Source organism: Larimichthys crocea, chromosome XVIII (assembly GCF_000972845.2).
Source record: "Larimichthys crocea isolate SSNF chromosome XVIII, L_crocea_2.0, whole genome shotgun sequence".
In the NCBI taxonomy this organism is placed as follows: domain Eukaryota; kingdom Metazoa; phylum Chordata; class Actinopteri; family Sciaenidae; genus Larimichthys; species Larimichthys crocea.
In genome coordinates, this window is record NC_040028.1 from 19,831,984 (window position 1) to 19,859,566 (window position 27,583).

General features: G+C 47.2%; 2 protein-coding genes across 3 annotated transcripts in view; both read left to right on the plus strand.

Moving 5' to 3' along the window:
• Positions 1 to 18,068, plus strand: part of bcor (BCL6 corepressor) — a 32,870-nt gene extending 14,802 nt beyond the window's left edge. Inside the window, exons 4-14 of one of the 2 annotated variants that reach the window (XM_019257392.2) lie at positions 405 to 461; positions 1,039 to 1,243; positions 2,373 to 2,693; positions 3,516 to 3,806; positions 5,434 to 5,798; positions 7,898 to 8,227; positions 13,790 to 13,956; positions 14,335 to 14,480; positions 16,462 to 16,539; positions 16,632 to 16,779; positions 16,868 to 18,068. In XM_019257392.2, coding sequence (XP_019112937.2) covers positions 405 to 461; positions 1,039 to 1,243; positions 2,373 to 2,693; positions 3,516 to 3,806; positions 5,434 to 5,798; positions 7,898 to 8,227; positions 13,790 to 13,956; positions 14,335 to 14,480; positions 16,462 to 16,539; positions 16,632 to 16,779; positions 16,868 to 17,198 — 2,439 coding nt within the window. In that variant the 3' untranslated portion in view covers positions 17,199 to 18,068. The remainder of the gene's footprint in view (positions 1 to 404; positions 462 to 1,038; positions 1,244 to 2,372; positions 2,694 to 3,515; positions 3,807 to 5,433; positions 5,799 to 7,897; positions 8,228 to 13,789; positions 13,957 to 14,334; positions 14,481 to 16,461; positions 16,540 to 16,631; positions 16,780 to 16,867) is intronic. The other variant, XM_019257394.2, reaches the window with a different exon arrangement.
• Positions 18,069 to 20,467: 2,399 nt separating this feature from the next.
• Positions 20,468 to 26,365, plus strand: atp6ap2 (ATPase H+ transporting accessory protein 2). Its single transcript, XM_027291259.1, has 9 exons — positions 20,468 to 20,613; positions 23,152 to 23,282; positions 23,611 to 23,739; positions 23,845 to 23,940; positions 24,028 to 24,165; positions 24,256 to 24,309; positions 24,398 to 24,547; positions 24,636 to 24,755; positions 25,593 to 26,365. The coding sequence occupies exons 1-9, from the start codon at positions 20,538 to 20,540 to the stop codon at positions 25,785 to 25,787; spliced, it is 1,089 nt and encodes a 362-aa protein (XP_027147060.1). The 5' UTR covers positions 20,468 to 20,537; the 3' UTR covers positions 25,788 to 26,365.
• The last annotated feature ends 1,218 nt before the right edge of the window (positions 26,366 to 27,583 follow it).

Below are 27,583 nucleotides of genomic sequence, written 5' to 3' on the forward strand. Positions count from 1 at the left end.
TTTTTTTTTTTTTTTTAAGAAAACTGTGGGTTTTATTTTATTTTATTTTTTTTGTGTCTGTGTCACGCTTGTCAATGCACAGCTGCAACACGAAGCTATCAAACATCAAACGCTCCGTTTCTGGACGTAGACGTAAAACAAAAAAAACGAGAAAACTAAATTTTTTTACAAATTTCTCATTTGCAACGGTTCAGGAATGATTTGATAGTTTTCGACGCAGCGTTAATTGACCTGTTGAGTCACTTTTTTTTATTTTTTTTTTTATTTCTTTGACTGTTGTTATTTTGTGGGATTGTGGCTGCCTATTTGTGTGTGTAAAGAAACATGTGGAAAGAAAGTATAAAGAAAAAAAAAGATGAAATGATGGACAGATATATTGAGCCCCCCCCATTCTAATTGCTTAGATGGAAGTCATATCACGAGAGGGGAGTAATATAAGTCAACCTGCAGCTAACTGGGAGGTCAGTTCTTTACATTTCTTATCACATCTGCCTCTGATGGGCTCTGTCTCTCCTTTGTACTCTTGTATCGCTGCACACTCCTTTTTCCTCTCCCCTCTCTCTCTCTCTCTCTCTCTCTCCCTCCTTTCCTCTGTTTCATCTCCTCTCTCTGCCTCAGGGCTTAGATGTATATGTTTCCTAGCCATGTTTATGTTTCAGGAAGGGAGATGCCAGGACTTTAAGCCCCAGAGCGCATGGACTCACAGTGGCTGCAGTAGTCTAATCTGTGTCTTGATGCCATGCTTGTGATTTATCTGTCTTACCTTTTTTGTGTCCTGTGTGTGTGTGTGTGTGTGTGTGTAATGTGTATTTGTGTGTGTGTGTGTGTGTGTGTGGGTTTAATTTCTTTGGCATTTTCTTTGAGACAATGTGATTTCTGACGCAATTTTTTTTGCTTCTGTAGCTGTTGAGGCCAGATTGAGGCTTAGAGAGGTGTGTGTGTGTGTGCGTGTGTGTATGTGTGTGTGCGTGGCGTGGGCAGACGATGAGTGGTTTTCATGGGTTTTCTCTGCATTTGTGTGTGTGTGTGTGCGCGCAGCGGGCGATGATGCGGTTCTCGGAGCTGGAGCTGAAGGAGAAGGAGGGCGGCGGCGGCGGCGGTGGTGGTGGCGGCGGCGGCGGTGTGTGTGTGTCTGCCTCGGCAGCAGCAGCGGCAGCAGCAGGACGAGAGCTGGCAGACGGCCAGCACAGAGAGCGAGCGCTGGAACACTGCCAACACACCACCAGGCAGGGAGAGAGGGAGGGTGAGTAACCCAGCACCACACACACACACACACACTCTTTATGCACACACACTCTTTATGCACGCACATACACACATGCATCCACTCTGCAAATGAACACACACAAACAATAGGTGCGCGTGCACACACACACACTCACATGCACTTGCAGCAAATGCTGAGGCAAGACCGGGTCAATCTAAAAAAAGACACACTCCTTCCATACAGACTCAACACACACACACACACACGTATGCACACACACACGTATGCACACACACACACACACACACGCACGTATGCACACGCACACACACACACGTATGCACACATTCTTACACAAGCGAGGCAGCGCAAGCGAACGAGCCAGCGAGCGAGACGAGAGACGAGGGGGGAGTTTTATTTTCAAGAAGTCTTTTGTGCTTATCTGCGCGTAGAGACGATCGAGAGGGGAGCGCGAGAGGAGAAGGAGGGGCAGAGATTGCGTGAGTGTGAGAGAGGGAGAGAGAGAGAGAGAGAGAGAGAGAGTGAAAGCCGGGCGGGAAGGGGGGTGTTAGTGGGTGAAAGCGGATGGGAGAGTGCAACGGAAAGAGAGAGAGAGGGAGGGAGGGAGGGAGGGGGCTTAGTTACATTGGCTGGGAGCCCAGCTGTGTGTTGGAGCGAGGCCGCGGCTGACGTGTGAGCCTAATTATGGCATGGGGAGAGAGGAGAGGAGGACGAGGGGGGGGGGAGGAGGTAGAGTCACGCTCAGTGTGAGAAGGGCGTGGTGCGGTCATGCCGTGGGGGAGGACGGAGACAGAAAAGTGGGGGAGGGATTGAGGGAGAGAGGGTTGGAGTCGCCGTGCGCAGGATGTTTTCTTTCTTGCCTCGCTCGCTTCGCTGTGGAAATGCGAGCGGGGCTGAAGCCGTCAGCGCCGCTGGCTCGGCTCACATCAGATTAAAAAGTCTTTACCCCATCAAAGTTTTACTGCCTGTCTTTAAAGCGGAATAAAAGCTGGCTGGTGTTTAACTGGCGTTCTCCCTCTGTCAATCCCCCCACACCCTGTCTCACCCCCGCCTCTTGTTTCTTTGCTGTCTGTCTGGTTTGTGGTCTGTCTGTCTGTCTGTCTCACACCCCGTCCCTGCCTTGTCTGTCCTCTGCCCTGCTCAGGTGTCCGGCCGGCGTACACCAACAACAGAGTTCCAGTCCTCCAGAGGTGCGGTGGCCAGAAGGAGCCTTTGTCCCCGGGGCACGGTGCCACCAGAGGAGGGCTAAAGGACGGAGCCCGGAGGCTGATCAGAGAGTGTGAATCATCCCACTGCGTGCCTCCTATTTTGACACCGGCTAAAGGGTACGCAGAGGAGAAGGTCGGCCCCGGGTTTGGACTCACGAGGAAACGCCCACTCGCCCTCAAGTGTGAACTCGAGGACACGGAGAGGGAGGAGGGAGAGCGGGTGTCCCACCCGGAGAAACGATCCAGGATTTCAGCGGGTGAGAACACGTCTCGTTTCCTCCTTCCCAATCGATTCCACCTTTAAAACCCCTCCACCCTCCCCACCACACGTCCCCACTCTCCGTCCCATCTTTCACTCTCTGTGTGGCAGCCAGCTCAGAGAAGTGTTTAATCCTGCCTTTGAGCGCAGTGCGAGAGAGAGAGAGAGAGAGAGAGAGGCGAGGAAGAGGGACAGCCATTCTCGCTCGGTCTCTCTCTGCCGTTCCTCAGCTGTGCCGCTTACCCTCCCTCTTCAAAGCTGCTCTTTTCATCTTCTTTTCTTTTTTCCGCCTCATCTGTTTGGGTTCTTCTTATATTTCTGGCTTGCGGTATCGTGCCTGCGCTCCCTCGGCACTGGCAGACGAGTCAAATACCCGTCCCCCTTTTTGAATTTCAGGACGGGGGGGGGACTCTCCCTCCTCTCCCTCCTCTCCCGCTTCTCTCTGGTCTTTATTGTTTTGTGTCTCCGCCCAATTCTCTTCCTCCTCTTTTTTTTTTTTTTAACTCCTCAATCTGTCTGTTTCACATCCCGCTCGCTGCCTGTGTGCATGTGTTAAATGTCAGGCTTAAAGGCAGTTTCACAAGCCGTAAGAGCGCAGTGATTAATGCCTTCTGTCTCAGTTGTTTGCAGGTCGGTTTCATGTACATAGAATTTTTTTTTTTTTGGTGTGTGTGTGTGACAGAAGGTGAGAACACTTCAAAGAAAAGCTGTTGTGGTTTTTGGTTTGCCCACACTGTACTTCCCAGTTCATCTGTCAGGTTTTAAATGACTTCTCGTCTAATCTTTTTTAAACTCAAAACTGTGTTTGCGTCGTCTGCAGATGAGCAGGCCAGTGCCGATGAAGACGACGACGATGACGAGGTGCGGAAGCTCAAAGTCTGCATCGAGCTCAAAGGGCTCCGACTCAGCAAGGCCGCCGCTGCCGGTGCTGGAGCACTATCGCCCGACGGCTCCCAAATCAAACAGGAGAGAGCGTGGCCCCAGCCCCGATCTGTGGCCACGGTGCAGAGCCCGCAGGAGCGTAAAATCAGGGCCGGCGAGCTGGAGGACAGAGCCGCGGCGCAGAGAGCCGAGATCAACAGGAAGTGGGGCTGCGAGAAGCTGCTTAACGGTAAGAGCCGAACAGCCAGCCGCGCAAACCGCCGCTCTCTATCACGTCTCGAGTTCAGCTAGGGTAACGGAAATCTATCTTTGGCTCACGTTTCACTTTCTTGTTGAGCGGTCTGTCTTTTGGGGGATTTCCCGTGAGCCTTCGGGGAGGTTGCAGAGGAAATGAGGTAGGGGATACTTCCTCTTAGCAGAGGAAAGGCTGAGAAATCAGAAATAGGACCTGGGGATTAAAAAATCTAAAATGCCGCCCCTCCTCTGCCTCGCTCGCTCGCTCGCTCGCTCTCTCATGTGGTTTTGGTCTTTTTTGTTCCGCCGGTCTGCAGCGGCCTCGATGAAAGTGCAAACGAGGGGAAGTGGCTGGCGGAGATAGGCGTGGGCAGGTGTAGTGTGACTAACGTGTGATCAGTGATTTTTAAATTTTTTTCCCCTCATGACCAGTGACAGGAAAAGCGAGGTGGTGGTGGTGGGGTAACTTATTTAAACCAGGGCTTTCCCTTTATTCATGCGCCCAAACTGAGGCGCAGATGAAGGAGGGAACAAAAGACAGGAGAGAGATTAAAGGAAGTGAATCAAGCCGGGGAGATTTTGGTTTTATGTTTCCTGCACAGACCGCAGGCCTTGGGTTGGCGGCTGAATTATTATTATTTTTTTCCCCCTGTTTCCTTTCACCTTTTTTAGATAAAATCACCGTGGCAACAGCCGGGTTTTTTTTTTTTTTTTTTTTTTTTACAATGGATGTGGTTATTCTGCTGAATGTCTGTCAGGGCTGAGTTTCATTATAATTCACGATTTCCACGAATCAGATAAAACACATTCACTTCTAGAGTATCACACTGTAAAAGGTTAAAAGGTTTGTTTTAAAGCTCGTGGGAACAAGAAATATAATTTCTTTCTCATTGGTCCTCAGTTTAGAGGTCCAGTGTGTCAGGAATGGAATATAATATTCATTAAATATTTTAATAATTAGTGTATAATAACCTGAAAATAAGCATCTTTGTTTTTATTGTCTTAAAATGAGCCCTTTATATCTACACCTATCTGAGCCCAGAGCAGACGAATCCAAACACTGATCTAGATATTTGCTTTTTTTTAATAATGCAGATTTCGCAGCTACGTGTTTGGAAGAAGTAGATCTTCACTGCTCGGTCACACTGGAACCGTTTGTTCGAAAAAGTTGCCACAGATCCGAGCCGGAGCACATTCCCGCGTAGCTGGAAATACTTAGTAGGAAATGTATTTCCATTTAGTTCTTAAACAGCGTTTTGACATTACGGTTTCAAGGGCAGGTTTTTTTTCAGTGTAAAAATGTGCCGTAAGAGGCTGAAACCAGACAGTGCCACATTTGTTTAAGGAGATTACTCATCGCAGTGTCCTTGCTGCAGTGAATGAGTGCGCACAAGTCACTACAGGGGTGTTTATGTGAGCCGGCGAGCGCGTTCCTCCTTTTTTTTTTTTTTTTTTTTCATTTTCTTGAGCGAGCAGGCATGCTGCGCTCTCAGACAGCTCTGTGCGCTCATTAATAAACCAACAGAGGGTGAGAGATGGCCTTGCAATACCTTCCCATCCTCAGCCCTGCTCACTCTGCTGCCTCCTTCTCCTCCTCCTCCTCCTCCCTCTTTTCGCTCCAGGAGTAGCTGCGTCTCCCCTCCCCCCCAGCCAACTGAAGGACAGGACGCAACCGCTGGGCCCCTTCTCAGGTGACCGTGGCCTCAAGGAGCCCAGGAGGGGCTCCCCCCCCTCTCCGGCCCCAACACAGCCGCCGTCCGCGGGAGGAGGCGGCGCCCCTCCTCCTCCTCCTCCACCACCACCACCTCCTCCTCCTCTCCTCAAGCCCCGTCGCCATAGTGACACGGACAAACCCAAGGGCAAGCGGCCGTGCAAGACCAAACACACCAGCCAGAGGGACCGAGAGCGGGAGAAGAGGAAAGAGGCCACACCTAACAGCCCCGGTCAGCGTTGCGTGGCTGATCTGGGAGCAGCTGAGGATGACAAGGTGAGTGCTGATAGGGCGCCTGGCCGCGATACGAGCGTCTGGGATGTTTTGCAGCAGCGCAGTCTGTTTCAGTATGCCTGTCGGCGCCTCTGATTATGCAGCTGGGAGAGAGGAGAGAGAGGAAGGAAGTATGTTTACAATGTTTAGAGGGCTGCTGGAGCTTTGACTTCCCCGTGCCCTTAGCGACTCCCCACGGAGCGCCTGCCTGCGTGCATGTGTGTGTTTGTCTCTGGCCTTAATTGTCGAACGTGTGTCATCGGCGCTGTTTTGTGTGTGTGTGTGTGTGTGCCAAGACTCTGACTGTGTGTGTGTGTGTGTGTGTTTGTGAGCATTCCTGACATAACAACAAAACCCTGGAGCAATTATACATCGCACTGAGCGCTCTGCACACACACACACACACACACACACACACTCCCTCACTCACTCACACTCACACAGCGAGGAATGTGGCAGCCTTGGTCGAGCGTATGAAGCGCCCGAGTTCAAAAGACGGAGAGGGAAAAAACGAGCACGGAGGGGAAAATTGAGGGGAAAAAAAAAAAAAGGCTAGTTGTTTTCCGCCTCCTCCCCTGCTCCTCCTCAGCCTGACAGCTGCTTCGACATGGAATTCCACTGAGAGGGCACACACTTCACACACACACACACACACACACACACACACACACACACACACACACCGAGCAGAGGCAGTCAACTCCCTCCCTCTCTCGTGTGTGTGTGTGTGTGTGTGTGTTGCGCTCCAAAGGCTCTGTTGGTTTAGCGGTTAAAGACAAGTGGCGTGCCAACCTGCAGTGTTTGGGCCGTGAACAGTTGGTGTGAAATCTGTGTGTGTTTTTCAGTCTTCCATACACAACACTCGCACACAAACACACACACTCTGACACACACACACACACACACGTTCCAACTGAACAATCAGTCTGCATCTGAAGCTTGTACGTAGGTGGCGTGTAAGAGAATAAACATGAACGGACGGCACAAACACTGGGTGACTCACAGGGTTTTCTGAAGCGCCGCTTTGAAGCTCAGAAATCTGCGGATTGAGCAGCCGCCATGTTGGCTGTGCCGCTTCTTCCACCTCCCTGTAAATCTGAATCAGTGTTTGTCAGACTTCTCGCACCGTGCACCACCTCAGAACATATCACACTCTCCATTAGAGCTAATTTCTCGGGAAGATATTTCCCGTTGTAGAGTTTTAGAATCACGGACTCTGTCTTTGTCACACTTTAGCTCCCGTACGCCCTCGACGAGCAAAAACATGACCACATGTCCGGCTGATACTGAAACCAAAAATGCAAAACTTATTTTAAATGAATTCAATTATTGTTTTAATCAGATATTTTGTAGTATAATCGTTTTAAATTAATTTATTTCACCACTACAGAAAAGGTCATGTTGTACCACAGTTTGAGAAACAATTATTTAAATATTGGTAAAGTTTATTGGTGGACCTGAATGACGCCTGGTTGCTCTTAATGAGCCATCTGTGAGGACACCTACCTGTCAATCAAAGCGTCCACGCTCTTAATCCTGCATAACTTTAAGCCTTAATATAATGTGAACAGGTGAGTTGTATATAAATTCACCCTCAGTACAGTTGTCATGAACGGGGAAATTAGCTACAGAGACCAAAACTGTTTTTTGTACCAGGCTGTAAACATGTTTATTTCTGCTGTGAACATGGGGACTTATGGAGACTGACTCACTTCTGGAGCCAGCCTCAGGTGGACGTTAGAGGAACTGCAGTTTGTGGCTTCAGTTCAGAGCCACAGAGGATGGCACATATTATTATTACATGTTTCATGTACGCCTCTTTATTTATTTGTTAAAAAACAGTTAGTGGTTCCGTAATCTCAGGGCGTCACGTGTACAGAGGTACACAGGTTCAAGTCCGACCTGTGGCCCTTTGCTGGAAATCATTCCCCCTCTCACTCCTCTCACTTTCGTGTCACTCTTCGGCTGCATCTGTCAAATTAAAACTAAGCGTGTGTGTGTGTGTGTGTGTGTGTGTGTGTAGTTTCCATGTGCCCTTGAGTGTCCCTGTATGTGTGTGTGTGTGTGCGCTCTCTAACACTCTCCTCTCCCTCTCTCCTCAGCTGAGCGAGCAGCGTGGCGCTCCGAGGAAGGGAGCCGCCTCTCCTAATCATTATCCCTGCTCTCCGGTCAAGCCCTGCTCCCCCGCCGCGCTCTGTCCGCCCTGCCTGCAGCCCCAGGCCAACAGCAGAGTGTGCGGCGGTGGCGTCCCACCAGAGGCGTCTGCAGCGGCGGCGGCGGCGGCGGCTGCAGCAGCGGTCGCTGGGCTGCACAGGACCCCCCCTGCCGAGCTCCCCACGGTGCGCCCGATCCCGCCGGAGGCTCGTCGGCTGATCGTGAACAAGAACGCCGGGGAGACTCTGCTCCAGAGAGCCGCACGGCTCGGCTACGAGGTAATAGGCTTGCGCTCATCCTCCTCTCTCCTTATCTTCGTTTTTTTTACACTCTTAACACTTCGTCTCCTCCGGATCTTCACTCTCTCTCCTCAAATTGAGCTCATTTTCTCCCCCTTACTTTGTTCCCGTCTGTGACTCGAGCTCTCCTCTTGCATCTATCATCCGTCTCCACCTCCCCTCTTTTTTTGCGTTTTGTATCATTTTCTTCTATTTCACCATTACTCACGCTTTGTTCTCGCCGTACTCCATCTTTTTTTTCTCTCTCTCTCTCTCTCTCTCTTCTTGCCCGCTACTCTCGTTCTCTCTCAGGTTTCCGCTCTCTCTCCCTCCCCCCTCTTTCCTCTCAGCACTCTTTCTCTTCCTCTCTTTGTGACTCAGATTGTCGTTGGCACCCCTCCTCCTCCTCCTCCTCCTCCTCCTCCTCCTCCTCCTCCGGCGAGCACACACACATGCACACACACTCCCTCCCCTCCTCTCGCCTCGCTCCGCACTCACATCTCATTAATTTTCCGTGAGGCGAAGTGTGACACACACACACACACACACACGAGCATGAGGGATCGGTGGGATCATTATACGGAGACGGATGCTCGCTGCCTCTCTCTCTCTCTCTCTAGCATCGGAAGTTTTTTTTTTCTCTTCCTCTCCTCCCGTCTTTCTTTCTTTGTGTGTAGCTGCCGATCGTTCGCTCCTGAACCAGATCCTCGCACGCACGAGACGGAGCGAGTGTGTATTCTGCCGAATCTCTCTCCACTCCCATCATCGCCTGCGAAAGCTTTTAATTAAAGTTGGATGGCCCGCCGTCTCGTTCTCCCTCATCCTCCCCACCCCTCTCCTCGTGTTTTTGTTCCTCTCTCCTCCTCCCTTGTTGACAGATTTTACAAATTGATTTATTGATCCGAGTGGTTTGAATGCCACTTGAGCTGCTGCACATTGTGTGTGTGTGTGTGTGTGTGTCCACGCTGTCTCTCACTTGTCTTTGTTTGTGTGTGTGATCATTTTTATCACCGGCAGAGGTATCTTCACAGAACTGTAAATAGGTGTGGGTATCTTTTGTTGCTCATTAACCGGTTGCTTTATGGTTGTGCGTGCGTGCATGTGTGTGTGTGTGTGTTTGTTGTACACATTTATGATGATGAGGTGTGTGTGTGTGTGTGTGTGTGTGTGTGTGTGTGTGCAAGTCGGAGTGGGGAGAGAGAGCAAGAGTGTGAATGAGAGGTAAGCACTGGGAGTATAATCGCGTTCTAATGGCCCTCTAATGTGCCGTGGTGACTGTGGTTAGCAGTGGCGGCGGCTGTTTTTCTCCCTCGCTCGCTCGCTCACACACACACACTCTGACGCACACACACACTCTGACGCACACACACACACACACACACAGGGTGCAGCGCAGCAGCAGCAGCAGGGTTCAGTCAGCCGTGCTGGAGAGAAGCTGGCTCGTCTCTCTGATTTATGCGTCTCTCTCGAACGTTTTTTTCCCTCCCTCCCTCTCCTCCTCCTCCTCCTCCTTTTTTTTTTTTTATCCCCCCTTCACATTTTTCCCTTCCTGCTCTCCGCGTGTCGAGAGGGAAAAAGAGGGAGGAGGGAGGAGAAAACCTGAGACTACACAAACAAGGCGCTGACCGCTGCGCAAACAACACCCCCGCCTTCCCCTTCTCTCCCCCTCTTCTTTTCCCTCCCTTCTCTCTCTCTCAGGAAGCTCGTCTCTCACTGCCTGTGTGTGATAAGCCTGGGGCAGACCCCTGGGGCTCCCACACACACACACACACACACACACAAGCGTGCACAGAGACACACACCAATTTATGCACACACACACACTTGCATACAAGCCCGTAGACGCACAGAGCGCTTGTCTCACGCTGGTGTTTTAGCGCCGCAAGCTCTGGGCTTATCACACACAGGCAGAGAGATATGAGGGCCTGAGAGACAGAGGCGCACACACACACACACACACACACACACAGCTCGAATGCTGATTACGAGCGCACACACACACACACACAGTGAAACACCCGTTATGACCCAATAAGCACATGCACAGGCATCCTGACGTGTGTCTTTCTCCATATGCTGCACAGAGCAACGACTCTCTCCACGCTTGCTGCTGTCGCACACACACACACACACACACACAAACCTGCACATGCAAATTCAGAATCACCTCATGCACACACACACACACACACACACACAGACACACGCACAGGCTCACACAGTTTGTTACCCTGCAAGCAGCACACGCACAGGCGTTTTCTCGTGTAGAGACCTGCACATGCAGGATGCAGAATCACGTCATGCACACACACACACACACACACACACACACACACACTCTCTCACACACACGCACACACACGCTCTCGTGTTTTTTCCGATGGCCGGCTGACACCGTGCATATTTCATGTTCGTTTAGTTTCGCGATCCGTGCCTCTGCACACGAAAGCCCACTCTTCTCTTTCTTCCTCCGCTCCCCCTCTTTCATTCTCTCGCCCTCCCTCGTCTGCCTCGCTCCTCTCCGAGCATTTGAAATGGTAATGAGGAGAGATTCTGCGGATGTCTTCATCCCCCCCCACCTCCCTCTCTCTCTCTTCATGCCGGCGACTCGGGGGCCCCTCCGTGCTCTGCCCCATTGAAAGCTCAGATAAAGGTGCAATCTGTCATTTATTCTCCCCGCATGAATCACTTCTGATTTTCCGTCTTATGATCCCAAAAGCAAAGAGAAAAAAACTGCGAAAAGATTGCGTCTTGAGCGCCCAGTCAGACCGACATCTACAAATTCTGGACTGAAAACTTTAAATCTTGCGCCGTTCGCCCGAGCGTGTCGTGGATCGCCCAGAATCTTCTCACTGAATTTCACACTCGCGTTCTGTAGTTTAAAAATGCAGCGTGACACGACCTGCAGCCGACGGATGATGCAAATACATTCCCATTTATTATTGGTGTTAGCGACTGAGCTGTTATGGCTGTACTTACTGAATGGACGGTGTACGTGTGACGCCACCCGAGATCTGTTTTGTGGCTCCAAATCTGCTGGTGGCTGCCTCGGCTCATCTAAAAATCGGCAAAGACGTGGATCGCTGGTTCAAATGATGCCAGGAAGCTCAAACAAGCCACCTGTAACGACACCCACCTGTCAATCAGAGCGTCCACGCTCTTAATCCTGCATAACTTTAAGCCTTAATATAATGTGAACAGGTGAGTTGTATATAAATTCACCCTCAGTACAGTTGTCATGAACGGGGAAATTAGCTACAGAGACCAAAACTGTTTTTGTACCAGGCTGTAAACATGTTTATTTCTGCTGTCTAACATGGGGACTTATGGAGACTGACTCACTTCTGGAGCCAGCCTCGAGTGGACGTTAGAGGTATTACAGTTCTTTGCCGCAGAGATTGCGGCTTGGTAGCGTTTGAGCAACAACGGCAGCTTTTGCAAAGTCACTGTCTTGTACGACAGACGACTGTTGTAGCTGATGAGGTTATTATTGGTTGAGACTGGAGGCGTTTATCGTGAGCGTGTGTCAGTGTGTGTGTGTGTGTGTGTGTGTCAGTGTGCGGCTGATGATCTCAGATAGTTAATTAGAGGCTAAATTTTCAGGCTCCCTCCAGCTCGCATGCAAATATCCACGCTCTTCACTTGTTTAGGCATGCACCTTTCCTGGCTGTTCATCACGGAGGGAAAGCCACTCATGCATCACCTGCTCCGTGTGATACGTATTTATATACAAACAAGCACACACGCACACACACGCGCGCATAACACAGACACACACACACATCTGTTGTATGTGAGGAGCATACACGGCAGCTCTGCAAGGGGTTAAATGTCTGAGTGATGCATTGATTGCAGGCGAGCGCAGGGAAGCATTCTAGAGAGGGAGATTAGAGGACGGAGGGAGGAGAGGGGGGGAGGCAAGGAGGGGAGGGAGGGAGGCGGTGTCTCATTTTACTGCGGAGGTGTGTGTGTGTGTGTGTGTGCATGTGTGTGTGGCGGGAAGCCGGGGCTCTCGTGCTAAGCTCCTCGCTCTCTCCCAGCGATATTAAACACGGCTTCGGAGGTTTAGCGCTACGCCTCCTCCACAGCCACACACAAATAGTCTTCAGCGGCACGAAACACACACACACACACACACACACACATGCACACACAGGCAATCTGCATATCACCACTCTCTACCCGTCAGTCTCTCTAACACACACACACACACTGAGCGAGTGGAATCCCCCAGAGGGGAGCTTCGGCACAGCGCTCCTGAATCTCTCTCCAGCAGGCAAACAGTGTTGGCAGCGAGCGGAAACCAGTTGGAGCTTTGTCCCCCTCCACCACCACCACCACCACCACCACCACCCTTCGTTTCTCTCTCTCTCTCTCTCTCTCTCTCCTTGCTCACTTCTTCTCCTCTCTCCCTTTTCCGCCTCATCGCTCCCTCGCACTAACACTACCACTCATCTCTCGTTATTATCAGCTGCAGCCCAGAGGACAGCCCCGGCAAGATCATCCCACAGATTCATTAATCTGTCATCTGTTGTCGGGCGGCGTGTGTGTGTGTGTGTGTGTGTGTGTGTGTGTGTGTCTGTGTTTCCTCTCCTCACTTCTTCTTCTTCTTCTCCGTCGGTCTGTTTTCTCTCCGTCGCCTGACTTTCCTCTTCCTCCCTTCATCCACCCCGGTGCTGAAAGAGAGAGAGAGCGAGAGAGAGAGAGTGGAAGAGGGAGATAAACACTTGGACTTGACGGCAGGGTTGAATTAGCATAGAAATGGAAGTTTGGAGTCATTCCCCAGGTTCAAATGAGCAGCTTTCCTTCCCCTCGGCACAGGACGGTTAGAGTTCGAGTGTGTCTGGAAGCATTGCAGTCGCACACATGTCTAAAAATACATATAAAATCTATAAAACGAGGTGTTTCCTGCCTGCAGATTCATCTGCACGCTCGAGTTTAAACACACACTTGTCTGATTTGGACAGGCCTCGCGTCGACACACATTGCCCGGCTGCTCCCCCATCTCTCTCTCTCTCTCTCTCTCTCTCCGGCAGACTCCAATAAAAAACCAGTCTGACTACTTAGTGCTGGATGCCCAACTGTCACAGCCCGAGACCGGAGGAGACGCTTCCAGCTCTCGAACGCCTCTATCAAATCTCTTTGTTCTGCTTCCATTTACGCCGTGTTCAGAGAGAGAGAGGCCCAGCCATCGTTACTGGCTGCCACAGTGGCGTCTCGGCCCAACCGTGGCACTCACATTCTCACACACACACACACACACACACACACTCTTATGTGCACAAGCAGGATCTGGCAGGCTAAATACAGTTGAGTCACACTTGGTCTCCTCTGTGTTTTGGCGCTTGCTCTAGTATTATGGAGCATTTCTGTGAGTGTGTGTGTGTTTGTCCAGCACAGGCACACACTCAGTTCCTCCTTTCCCTAATTTCTCTCCCACAGGAACTGTAAAAGGGAAGGACTGTTTGCGTATGTGTCTCCTCCGTCTGACTCGTGCTATGCTCTTGTTTTGTTACTCACACTAAAGCCCAGCTCTCTCCCTTCTTTGTTGGCCGTCCTCAGGAGGTGGTGCTGTACTGTCTGGAGAACAGAGTGTGCGAGGTGAATCACAGAGACTACGCCGGTTACTGCGCTCTCCACGAGGCGTGCGCCCGCGGCTGGCTCAGCATAGTCCAACACCTGCTGGACTACGGAGCCGACATCAACTGCAGCGCGCAGGACGGCACCAGGTAAACAGACCTGCTCGTTCACATGCGTGCACGGACGCAGGTTTTTTTTTTCCACACGTCCTCAAGTCGAGCTCAGTGATTTGACAGATTAGCTGCAGTTCCAACAAAGGTTAGCGCTCTCATCGCCGTGTTATTAAAATATACAGTGGGGGGTCTGTTCTATGAGTCTGTGCACGGGTCTGAAAGGTGCTTTGAGCAGCGATTTTAGCTTTTATTAAACCATTAACAGATTCTGTGACAGTGCATGTGACCATCGCTGAGAGCTGTAAATGTATGAATTGAATTTTAGCAAGTTATGGCACACGAGAGTTGACTGAACGACTTTCTGCAGGAGACGGTGTGTTTCTGTTGTTAATCAAATGTTATTGCATCTTTTAGACCGATTCACGATGCTGTGGAGAACGACCACCTGGACGTGGTGCGAATCCTGCTGTCCTACGGCGCTGACCCCACCCTGGCCACGTATTCCGGCCGCGGCCTGCTCAAGATGACCCACAGCGACAGTATGGAACGCTTCCTCACCGGTAAGAGCTCAGATCTCTGGTTTGATCAGTGGAATCACGTCATTTCCTGGCCCCCAAAAAAAGCGAGGACTGTCAATCTGACGTAATGTCGATGTTTAATTATCCATGAATCAGGAAAAATGCTCCGAAGCAGCACGCACACACACACACACATCTTTTATGGATAAGCTTTTGTGAGGATGGAAAAAGACTCGCAGGCAGCGCTGCTTTATTAGCGAACGCTACACGTTCATTTAAAAATCAGTGAATTGCACCACGGGCCACTAAAACCACCAAATCCCCCAGACAATGGAACACAGAGGACGTGACCTTGGTGTTCCCTGATTTGAAATGAATGTTTTTATGGCCCTGAAATTGTACATTACATTAGTGGTGTGCATTTAACTGATTGTAGAAAGTTTGGAGGTTTGAATATTAACGCGGCTTTGACCACAAATCATAAAATCCCAAACGCTAGAAGAGAAATAAATTAAAACCCGAGGAGATGAAGGAGTTTTTTTTTTTTACACCAGAGGCTGCAGATCGAGGTGGGGCAAGGGTAAATTGTTGAAAGGATTTGGCAGCAGCCCAGCTCCCAAATGCCCCGGTCTTGGCTCATTCACTGTTTGCTGTTCTTTCAACGCTCTGACCTCTGTGCAACCTGTTGGTGCAAGTTCCTCTCTGTAAAAAATCCTCCTCCAACCCTCCACCGCCGCCGCCAAGAGACGTGTCCAGCTCTGTCATCCCGTTTCCCCTCCTCCACCTCCTCTCTCCCTCCCTCCCTCGACCACCTGTTAGACAGGGAGTCTCAGCCCCGCCGGGGTGGCGTGCTGCTGCCTCTGAGCTCCTCTATCTGGTTACTTAGCAACGCCAACTGTGTTTGCTCAGCGTACGTGTGGAAATGGGCTTCGTTCTGGCTGGAGATCTGCTTTTGTATGCGTGCGTGTGAGCGCCTGACTGTCTTTTTTTTTTTTTTCGAACGTCGTCTGGCGTTTGTGGGGAGTGTGTGTGTGCGTGCGTTGGTGGTGAGCTCGCCTGGATGTTTGTAGTCGAGCGAGACGACGGTAGAGGAAATGGAAAGTGCACACACACACATGCACTCACTTCCCCCGTGCAGCCAGCTGCTTAATATTACACGGACGTGCGACTGGTTAAACTGATCTGAGACACACGAGCGAGGATTGAGGAAAGGAGATGAGACGCGGGGAGATGATGGTGGAAATGAACAGGTGTAAGTTCACACGTCGGCAGAGAGGGCGAGGGAGATTTTCCACGCAGACGGCTCGGAAAAGATGGTGCTGAATTCTGAAGAGAGCGCGGACGGAGAGATCAATGGCTGCTAGATTGACAGAGCGAGGAGAGAGAGAGAGAGAGCGGGAGATGGAGCACCGGAGGAAATGAGCGAGAGCGAGCGATTGCTGCCCTCCCTCCACCTGGTCCCACTCATCTGGAGGCCGTTAATCCCTCCAAACACACGCCAGACGCCCCACGCCTCAGCACTGGCACAAAGCCCAGCTCTCACTCTGAATGTGTGTGTGTGTGTGCGCGTGTGCCAAATACACACTTTCAGCTCTCGCTGCTCTGCTTGTTTGTTTCCAGAGAGTGTGTGCGTGTGTGTGTGTGTGTGCACGCTCGGCGACTGTGTGTGGTTCTTGTTTGATTCCTGGCGCCCTCTCTGCTCTGAACTGAGCCAGCTCTAACCCAGCGGAGACAGTCGCTCTCCTCCCCCGTGGTACAGCCGCTGGCCCCTGACCATCAGCGCTCCCTCCCTCCCTCCTCGCTCTTCCTCCCCCAAAACATTTGCTCTGTTTGTTTCTCTTTTCTCTCTCGACGCCGCCCCTCCTCCTCCTCCTCCTCCTCCTCCTCCTCCTCTTCTCTTTTACCGTGCTCTTTATCCATTTTTCTGCTGTAGTCTTAAAGGGCAATTGTATTTGCCTCATGCCTGTCCCCGGGGCCCTCCGGCTCTTGAATAACAGGCTTCGCTCCTCTTCTCTCTCCATAGATTATTTTGCTGACCTTCAGGGCCGCTCAGATGACGACCCGGGGCTTTATTGGGAATTCTATGGCAGCGCTGTGTGTGGTGAGTACTGATCAACACGCTCCAGTCTTCGCTGTCGTCTCTTCTGATCCTTTGGATGCTCACAGTTATTCTTTTTCCCGTGTGTCTCTCAGAGTCGAGCGAAGAAGGCGGTGTCTATGACATCCTCGCTGACCCTCCGGGCCCAGAGGACGAGGAGGATAAGAAGGAGGTGTTTGAGTTCGAGTTCTCTGACCGACCTCTGCTGCCTTGCTACAACATCCAGGTGTCTCTCTCCCAGGGGTGAGCTTCAGTCTGAGGAGCACGCACACTTCTTGTTTCGTGTTTTTTTCCCCCTCCTCGTTCCTAAACATCCGCTTCCTTCTTCCAGGCCGAGAAACTGGCTGCTTCTGTCCGACGTGCTCCGTCGACTGCGCATGTCCGCCCGCGGCTTCCGACAGACCTTCCCCCACATGGAGGTGGTGACCGTGGCCGAGGCGGAGTTTTACCGGCAGGCCTCCCTGTCGCAGCTCTTCTCCTGCCCGGAGGAGCTGGAGGGCTTCCACCCGGACAGCAAGGACCTGTTGGACCTGGTGGAAGACAGCGCCGAGCTGGCCGCCCTTCTGGGCTCCACACTGGAGTGTTTGGACGACCACTGGGATCACCCAGCAGACAAACTGAAGGACAGAATCAAGGCTAACGGCAAGTTGGGCTCATCCTGACCCCTGCGCCCGCTGAAGCCACTAAACCTGGACTTTGATCCAAACCGACTGCAGTTTGCTTTAGAACCAGCCCGAGGTTATGATGATATGCCTTAGCCTGACCTTTGTCCCCACGCTTAGGACCTGCTCTGGACCAGCACTGTACAGACGGACTGACCTGCTGGCTGACTGGGCTGCTGAAACGTTTAACTTTCCGTTAACTGAGGATCAATTAATTTGTGACTCGATAGACTTAATAATGGTCTTATTTTTATAAATTAATATATGTATGTATAAATAAATAAATAAAAATATATATATATATATATAGATATATAAAAATATCAGATTTTCTTTCTTTCGGATGTTGCTCATGACTCCCCTGAAAGATTTTATATGACAACAGAGCGTTGTCATGTTGTCAGCAATTAGATGAGACGTGCGAGCGGAGTGCACGGCACGCTGTGCCCGTGTGTAGCTGTACAGGATAGTACTGAGACTGTGCTATTGAATGTGGTATTTGTGTTTATAGGAAGCACATGATGTCCTGTTTTTTTGTTTTTTTTCTCCCCAGACTTTAGCGCTGGCTTGAGCCTCAGGAGCGACTCTTTATTGTATCTCTCTTTTTATTTTGAAATTCTCGCTTCCTGTTTAGTAACTGTAATTTAACCCGCAAAACTACAAAAAATTGTTTGTATAATAAAGTTTTAAGATAATGTTGATATTCACCCTTCGGCACAGAGCTTGTATATAACAGGGAGGCGACTGCAGTAAAGTAATTTTTTGGTGTGTTCATTTTTGTTTTAACTTTGTAATTAAAATATCTCATAATTTGTATTTATATTTTACAAAAGAAGTTGCTTTAAAATAAATATACAAACTGCAAGAGGAGACGTGTCGTGTGCTTTTATTTATTTTATTTGTCCGTGCATGAATTTAATTGGTACTAATTATTGTCTGCTGCCACTCCCGAACAACTCAATCCTATATTGCCATCTCTTGGAATATTTCTGTATTGTAGGCGTCAGTCAATTTATTGCTGCAGCCATCACCAGAAACCGCCAACTCCCCCACACTGCGCTCTGTGCTGAGAAGCTCGTGGTGTGCAGCGCCCTCCACTGTGCAGAAACTGTTACTGGATATGGAGAATTTAACGGACCTTCAGGACTGAATCATGAGATGGTGGTGGTGTTTGTTTTTTGTCCTTGCAAGCTACTAAATATTAGTATGGTCACTAAGATTTGACCCCAAGTGCATGTTTCATTGTCTGCACTGAGTTTCCTTTCCAGTCGGGTCAACTCGGTTGTTTAATAATTACGGTTCAGTTCCATTTAGTGCAGCAGAGACTTGCACCACAGCAGCACCCTGACTCTGCTTGACCTGAATGGAACTGAACTTTTAATTAGCATCATTCGTAACACCTGTGTCGGGGGCTCCTGTTAGTTAATGGTGGGGAATTAGGGGCAAAGTTTTTCAAATAAAAAATGCAGATTATGGACAGGCTTATTTATTTAAGAGACAGCCTGATTTAAGATGGTAAAACACCTGGAGCCAGGTAGTATTCCAGTTAGAGGAGCACTGGTTGATATTTGGAGCTCTGTGTACGACCTTAGACAGGAAGAGGGTCACAGTCAGACAGAGAGTGAGAGGTGGGCAACGTTTGATCTCTGTTCACGTGAGCGAGCACAATCACACTGTGAAAGACTGAAAAACACGTCAGTCTTAGAGACTCTGCAGGAAAGACTAAAGGAGCAGCCGCGTGTCACCACGAAGATCTGGACGACGAGTGAAGTGAAGGAGGCACGAGGCAGATAGACTGTAAACTGAATTCCCAAGTGGCCTATCTCTGCAGAGTGGGTGCAAAGAGATTTGTGGCAAGCTGCCAGTAGTGAGGGCCAAATTCAGGGTGTGTGTGTTTGTGTGTGTGTGTGTGTGAGGGGGGTTGGTTGATCCACAAGCTGACAATGGAGCTTTAGAGAGGAACATGAGCAATCCAGCTCCTCAGGCCATAAATAAAACCCTGGAGACGTCGTCTGAAGAAAGAGAGACAGAGCGCACACTAGAATCATCATTAACACTTATATTCATGCTGGGAAGATGACTGAGGATGTGTACAGTGAATGACCCATTTCACATATTCAGGTAAAGGTCATGGAGTGACGAGAGGCTGTCAGACAGAGTTCGGCCCAAACATCGAAGTCATAAAGTTCAGTCCTGAGCAGGAGGGGTCATGTTCAGCCTCGTTACTGAACAGCAGGATGTAATTTTAGAGATAAAGGCACTGAACATAAGCCTCTAATAGCCAGCTATTATACGTAATAAATGGACATCTAGGTAAGTAAAAATTGCTGTAAATATCTGTGAGGCGTACATATTACACAAGATTACACCGAACAGTACTGTAAAAAGTTTTTTTCCTCCTAATTTTCAGTGAATTACACCTCAATGATAGGAAGCAGAGCTACAAATGATTGTTTCTGTGTCAGTGTGTGGTTCATAGAGCTTTTCTGCGTCATTAACATGCTCCAGAAAGAAGTTTGGTTGCAGGAAAGGTCGAGCAAAACAGCTGAAAGCTTTGGAGTTGGAGTTTAGGCTGTTTCAGGGCACCGATCCCCAAACTGAACTGAGTTTTTTTGGCGTTTGAACTGCTCCTTGAGGTTTAGATACAACTAAATTCTACACACTGGACCTTTAATTCTTCAATTTTTTTCTATTTTATTTCATTTATACCTTGCGGTTATCATTTATTTCATGGTCACTTTTGTAATATTATTTATATATTATGGTCACTACTCTTCAATAATATTATTATTTGTATCATGGTCACTTTCTTTATTTCTCACACTATGGTCACTTTACATTACAACACTCTTTTTATAAATGATGCCACTTTTATCCTCAGTACTTGTCGGTTTTGAAGGTTGATTGTTTTTCGTGTTTATTGTAGGTTAGAGATATTTCTGTTTGTTTATTGTTTTTGTTTTTCTAACTCTGTAGTGTGTGCTACACTTTCCTCCGCTGCTGTAACAAGTAAATTTCTCCGTGGTGATGATGAATAAAGTAAATCTAATCTAATCTAATCCAATTTACAGTTAAATAATGTGCAACAACTGCAAAAAAAAAAGCTGCAGAAAGTGATTGACCATGTTTGAATAAAAATAAAGAAAATAATAAAATAAAATAATAAAATAATATGCACTTACATATGAAGTTAAATAGATAAATTACAGTTGTTAAATGTTAAGTTAAATGACGTAAACAGTCCGTTGTAGCGTGGCTGCGTCACACTGTCCCGTGGTGCGTCGTGACGTCGTGACGTCGCGGCGTCGTGTCAGCTGATCCCCGCTCTGAAGGAGAAAGATGTCGCTGTCAGGCTGCGGAAGGATGGAGGCTGTTTTCTCCGCCGTGTTTCTCCTCTGCTTCGCCCTCAACACCGGTAAGAACCGAGCACCGACTCCCGGTGACCTCTGACTTTATTAAAACGCAGATAAATGTCAGCAAACACAGAAGAAAACGGCGGGAATCCGCCTGCAGTACGGTAACTCCGCTGAGGTTAGCTCGGGCTAGCTCGGCGTTTAGCTCTCTGACGAGAGGTGACGCAGTTTATTGTTATTTATTATATTATTTATTATATTTATTATACCGTAACATGAATATATGATGAGTAATGATGGTGTCCGGTCAGTGAAGTGAACAACAAGCGAGCTGAACACAGGTTAGCTCGGCGTTAGCACTAGAGGCAGCTGATCATGTGACAGTTTGTTGGAAATGTTTATAAAGAGTTCACAGAGTTTACAGAGTTTACAGAGTTTACAGAGTTCACATTCATGTTAAATTATTGTGAAAATGTTCATTTATTTATCTTCCTCCTCGTTAGTTACTCATGTAACGCCGGCCTGTCATGTGACAGCTGCTGCTTCCTCTTTAATCATCACGTCTGTGTCACGAGGTCGTGTGTGTGTGTGTGTGTGTGTGTGTGTGTGTGTGTGTGAGAGAGTTAATTATATCAGTACAGTGACACACGTGACACAGCTCCTCACTTCACAATCAGGAATACTTTATTAATCCCTGCAGGGAAATAAAAGTTTTTGTTACTGCAGCCCCCAAACAAGAAAAAACTTAACACTATACACCGTAATTAACTCTATAACACCTATTCATATATCTATATACCTATAATTATCTATATACACTATAATATATCTATATACAACTATTATATATCTATATACACCTATAATATATCTATATACACCTATAATATATTACCTATAATATTCTCATATACACTATACTATATCTACTTACAACTATAATATATCTACCTATAATATATCTATATACACCTATCATATATCTATATACACCATATATATCTATTACACCTATATATATCTATATACACCTTAATATATCTATATACACCTATATATATCTATATACACCTGTAATATATCTATATACACTTATAATATATCTATATTACACTGAATATAATAATCTATATACACCTGTAATTATCTACCTATATATCTATATACACCTGTATATATCTACCTATATAATCTATATACACCTATAATATATCTACCTATAATATTCTATATACACCTATATATATCTACCTATAATATATCTATATACACCTATAATATATATACCTATAATATATCTATATTACAAGCTATATATATATATACCTGTAATATATCTAACTATCTAGACACTATAATATCTCTACTGTAAATATCTATATACACCTATAATATATCTATATACACCTATAATATATCTATATACACCTGTAATATCCTTTTTTTAAGATTATTTTGTTGGCCTTTTATGCCTTTATTGTTAGGACAGCTGAAGATAGAAAGGAAGCAAAGAGAGGGGGAGTGACACGCAGTAAATTAGCTGTCCGAACCGGGGCCAGCTGCAGCGAGGACTATAGCCTCCACACACGGGGCGGCCGCTTAACCCACTACGCTACTGACCACCCCAGTATATCCATTTTAACACTATATACACAGGTATAAATAACAGTAAGATAAAAGCAGTGACGATAAAATAAAAAACAGTAACAGTGAACTGTGCAATATGTAAATCTAAAACCTTCTAAAGAATTTAGTCTTTAAGAGGCTGTACAGAGAATACACTGATTATTTAAAGTGCAGTATGCATGTGAGGAAGATTGCACTGATGTATTGCACAAACCAGTTCAGTAGCTACTGGACTTGACTTGGAGTGAGTTGTACAGACTGATGCTCACAGGTAGGAAAGACTTGTTGTGTCTCTCTGTGGAGCATCTGGCTGAAGCATCCTCCTTTCCGACACCACAGCGAGTCCATCTGCCGTCAGTCAGAGGTCTGACTTTCCATTATTGCCAAACAGCAGCCGAAGAAGGGAACAGAGACTGTCAGTGATGTTTGTTGACTAAATGCTCAGTCTGTACATCTGTAGTCACGTGATTTCATTACATCAGAGTCAGGATCACTTTAATTCGCCGGGTATGTGTGCACACACAAGGAACTTGATTCACTTTGCTCTCTTAGTTCAAACATATATAGACTTAAGGACGTTATATAGGTAAGCAAAGCCAGTTGTTCTTGTTTACGCATTATTACCTCACACTGTAAGATAGTCCCAGCTCAGAGACCCCATGACAGCTATTCTGAAGAAACCCACTTGTCACAGTGGCAGAAAAATACTCTATAAATAAATGTCGGTGTCCTGGCGGCTCAGCTGGTCGAGTGATGTCCCCACATACAGCGACCGGGTTTAGACTCCAGCCTGTGCTCCGTGGATGCTTCCTTTGCTGTGTGTCGTAGTTCCCAGTGAGTTCATTCAGCCACGAGTCTGTGATGTTACACACTTCAGAAATTTCCTCCCAGAAGTTGACTCAGCAGCAGACAGATGGTGATTTAAAGCAGACTCTTTCGTACTGTCACTTTATTCTCTTCCACTTGTTTTCCAGGTGTCCATGGAGACCGTCTAACAGTGCTGCAGTCTCCAGAGTTTGTGGGCTTCCAGAAAGGAGACTGGCCTGTTTCTGGAGAGAAGATCCCAGACCTGGTGGCTCTAACCATGGGCTTCTCTGTTCAGGAGGTGCTGCGATATTTATCACTTCTATTTTTAGAACGACAGTGCATCAGGAAGCAATGTGGAAACAATTGAATGGAGCTTTATATTAAGTTTCAGCTCGTTGTTTAGCTGTCTGGCTTTCTGTTCTGAAATGTGACTATTTTGATCTCATCACTTTCATAGCATTGTTTTTAAGATAAAGACATTACGCTGAGACATCTACCTTTAGGAGAAAGAAACGGAGCTAAAAGAGAGAGAATATTTAATTAACTTATGCCTGATACAACTCCAGTTTAGGTTTTTATTTGCTGTATCATCTCGCTGACATGTCAGTGTTGTGTCCTTTGTGCAGGATTTGGCCTGGCCCGGCCTTAAGGCTGGTCCTTTGTTCCAGCGTCCCCGAGCTAACGTGCTGGTGGTAGTGAGAGGGGTCGATAGCCTGGCCCTGCCTCAGAGTGTGGCCTCATACCCCTTGGAGAATGTGAGTCATGGTTACGATGATGCGTTGGACATCAGATTTAACTCCTGAAGTCTGCGGTCTGATTTGGCTTAATTATTCACCGGGTCTTCTTCTTCTTCCTTGCAGCCCGTCCCCTTCACCATGGATAGCGTTGCAGAGACGGTCCACTCTCTGTTTGCTGAGGACACCCCTGTAGTGCTGCAGCTGGCCCCCAGCGAGGAGGTAAAGAAAATATACCGAGCCTGAACGAGGACGTCACTTTCTTTTAAGATGCTCGTCTGTTAATATTTTCCCCGTCGTCTCTCTCAGAGGTTGTACATGCTGGGCAAGGCCAACGCTGTGTTCGAGGACCTGCCGGTCACTCTTCAGCAGATCCGTGCCCGTCTGTCCCAGGACGGCTCCGTGCTGGCGTCACTGCCGCTCAACTCCCTCAGCAGGAGCGCTGAGGTCAGTTTCAAACAGTGACATAGTAACAGACTCCAGACTGGCTTTTTCTGTCACATATTTTCTTACTTCTTCACTTGTTTTGCGTCCTAGGCTGATTTGCTCTTCCTGTCAGAAGTCCAAGTGCTGCATGATATCACAGCTCTGGTAAGTTACCCAGATCCACTGAAAGTCTGTCCTGAACATGAAGATATCCTTTGCAGTGTGACTCAGGTGTCTTGTTTTGTTCTTGTAGCTGCAGAGACACAGGCATCTGGCGAAGGACCACTCTCCTGACCTGTACTCGTTGGAGCTGTCCGGCCTGGAGGAGCTCAGCAGGCTCTACGGCCAAGACTCTCCTCAGTACCGCGACGCCACCGCCATTCTTGCCTCTGTCCTGCAGAAAGTACGGAGGCAACTCTCCTTAACAGAATCATATTTTAATCGAACCTCTTTGTGTGTGTGTATAATCTTACTTGTGTCTTTCTCTGCAGTTCGGACAGGATGTTTATGGTCTCTACGGCAACAGTTCTGTGGTGGAGGTTGTTACAGTTAAGACCTTCGAGGCTCCGTTGACCAGAAAGTCCCGCTCCATCCTGGAATCCAAACAGATTGTAAGTCTTAAGGCGGATCCATTTGTGATTAGAAATGTGATGATCCGGAAGGTTGTGTGGTCTGCAGGCGGCATCGATCAGTTTATTGGGATGCAGCTTTTATCACCGGTGCAGGGCGAGCCACGAAGCTTGAAGTCCAAATGGACTGTTAGGTGTCTTTACAGAGTAACGGCAGCATGCACGTAGTGGCTTCTACATGTCAGAGCTCTTAAAAACACCACGCGGGAGACCAGAGGAACTGTGCTCAGCTCAGCCTGCTTGTGTTTTCTCCCACGAGTTTCCAGAAGAAAGGATAAGATGGACTTTATTGATCCACAACAGGGAAAGTCACTTTGTTACAGCAGCTCACAGTGGGTAAGAAAAATGCTCTAAATACGGGCAAACCTGCAGCGACCCGGTTTGGACTCCGGCCGCTCTCACAAGTTTAAAGCCGTCCAGATCTTTGTGATGCTCCACTCTCCAGACTCCCTCTGTAGCCTCATTGTGACTCCATAACATGTGCACATAGTTAAAGTATAACACGGCCTGATCGTGTGCATGTGTCGTGTCGTGGTGGCGCTGAAAACGCTGGTGAAATCTGATGCCGAATTTACGGTAACCCGCTGCCTGAGGTATAAAGCCAGTTCGCGGCCCGTGCTTCTGGATTTTTATGACTCGGGTCTGGAACCAAAGAATGCTTTTATCATCCACTCCCAATAAAAATGGGTCTGCACAGATGGTCCTAATAGTTCTGTTAATGCGTCTTATCAGATGACGCTCGCGTCCTGTTTGGTGCTCGATGCGTGCACGGTGATCGAGGTGAATTTAACGTCTCCTCTTCTGGATTTGTTTTTGCAGAGTAACCCCGGCAGCCCGTACAACCTGGCATACAAGTACAACTTCCACTACGCCGTGGTCTTCAACATCGTGCTGTGGCTGATGATCGCTCTGGCCCTCGCCGTCATCGCCATCGCTTACAACCTGTGGAACATGGACCCGGGGTACGACAGCATCATCTACAGGATGACCAATCAGAAGATCAGGATGGACTAACGGAAGTCGTCAGCGCTCCCGCTCTCCTCATCTTCGATCCCACTTCCACTGAATGTTTGTGTTTTTTGTGTGAGGTGTTGTTTAGTGAAAAAGAAACAAAAGAAGCTTGACGGGAGGAAGGTGTGACGTTGGATCACCTCTTCGTTTACAACACCGGCATGAAGTTTCACACATCCTCCCTTCAACCTCACATCATTCCTTAGGACTCTAACTCCTCACTAACTGAGTTTCATTTGTTTTCCCCCCGTGATTGCAATTGTTGTTGTTGTTGTTTTTTTATTTATCGTAACGTTATGAAAGAATGAGATTTGTCTGGTTTCTGTGTGAAGTCGTGCTCTCTTTCCTGTGTGAAGCTGTTTTAAGTTAAATAAATGAACCGTATGTGTATATATTGAATATACAAATGAAACTGTATGACAAACTATTGTGAAAAAGGCTTGTGCAGTGTTTATTCAGCCTGCTTCAGTTCCAAATGATAAATGTGTGTTGGATTTACGTAAATACTTGATAATAACGTTGGCTGTTAGGATTAAATGAAGCTCTGTAAATCGCCTGATAATAAATTATTACATGGATAACGTTGATTTGTGTTTATTTAATTACTCTCCAGCATCGTTTGGCTGCTTTATTTTACATAAAAGTTCATGTTTAATGTCTTTAGCATTAGTGCTAACAAACATGCTAACCTATCCTTAAGGGGTTAAAACTTATTTTTTAAAGTTTTGACCGTGTAACTGTAACAACACATTAGCTAAGACTGTAAATTCTGTTGGTAGTTGTTAATTTTGCTTAAATATGCTGATTTATTTTTATTTTTATGGGTTATTTTTGTTCAAACGGTTAAGCTAAGTTTAGCTAGCTGGCGCTAACGTCAGTTAGCTGTTGCCAAGGCAACGGTCATATCCCCTGTATGAGCTGATCAGTTTAATTTGTAATAACATTAAATGTTTGGTCATCTTTGCACTTATAAGAGCTGTAGATCAGAGTTTTAATACATTTTGATACATTAGAATGAAGCATTCTTACATTTAAGAGGACTTTACGTATTAAACAAACATTTTATGACGTCCTTAAATTGAATTAAAGAACCTTCCTCATCCAAACATTCAGAGCAAACATCTGTCACCACTCCTTTAAAACTACAAATGTCTGTCAGTGTCTATAGATAGATACACATATTATTATTTAAGTGTAAATATGATCTTTTATATACCTTTTATATATATATAGTTGATGGTTGCTTGTTTACATATGTTGTTTTTTTGTTTGTTTGTATAGCTGGAGTATTCAAGGATTCAAGGAGTTTTATTGTCATTACAGCACATGTAAAGTATTAAAGTATTAAAGTATTATATACAATTATTTTATGCATGTTACGACCGCTGGGCCTGTGTTGTTTTTGTTTCTCTCTCTCTCTCTCTCTCTCTCTCTCTCCTCTCTCTCCTCCTCTCTCTCCTCCCTCTCTCTCTCTCTCTCTCTATATATATATATATATTAATATATATATATATATATATATATATATATATATATATATTATATATATATATTATATATATATCATAGTCTATACTGCTATTCTGTTGGGTTTTGGTGTTTTTAAATTGTATGTTCATGTCTGCGCCTACCTGTCATGTTCCCTGATAAACTGTATGTCTATACCTGTATGTACAATCGAGAGCACAGTGATTCAAATTCCTGGTGTGTGTACTGATTTTGATATTAGAAAAAATTTATTTCCATCTTATATTACTTATATTAATCAGATCTAAGCATATATGCTCAAACACTGTCTA

What these genes read in the sequence shown, in the direction of transcription:
- atp6ap2 (XM_027291259.1), top strand. Translation starts at nt 20,538, where the DNA reads ATGTCGCTGTCAGGCTGCGGAAGGATGGAGGCTGTTTTCTCCGCCGTG. An exon ending in AGCTGGCCCCCAGCGAGGAG is followed by an intron (nt 23,941 to 24,027) that starts GTAAAGAAAATA and finishes CGTCTCTCTCAG; the next exon opens with AGGTTGTACATGCTGGGCAA. An exon ending in TCCTGGAATCCAAACAGATT is followed by an intron (nt 24,756 to 25,592) that starts GTAAGTCTTAAG and finishes TTGTTTTTGCAG; the next exon opens with AGTAACCCCGGCAGCCCGTA.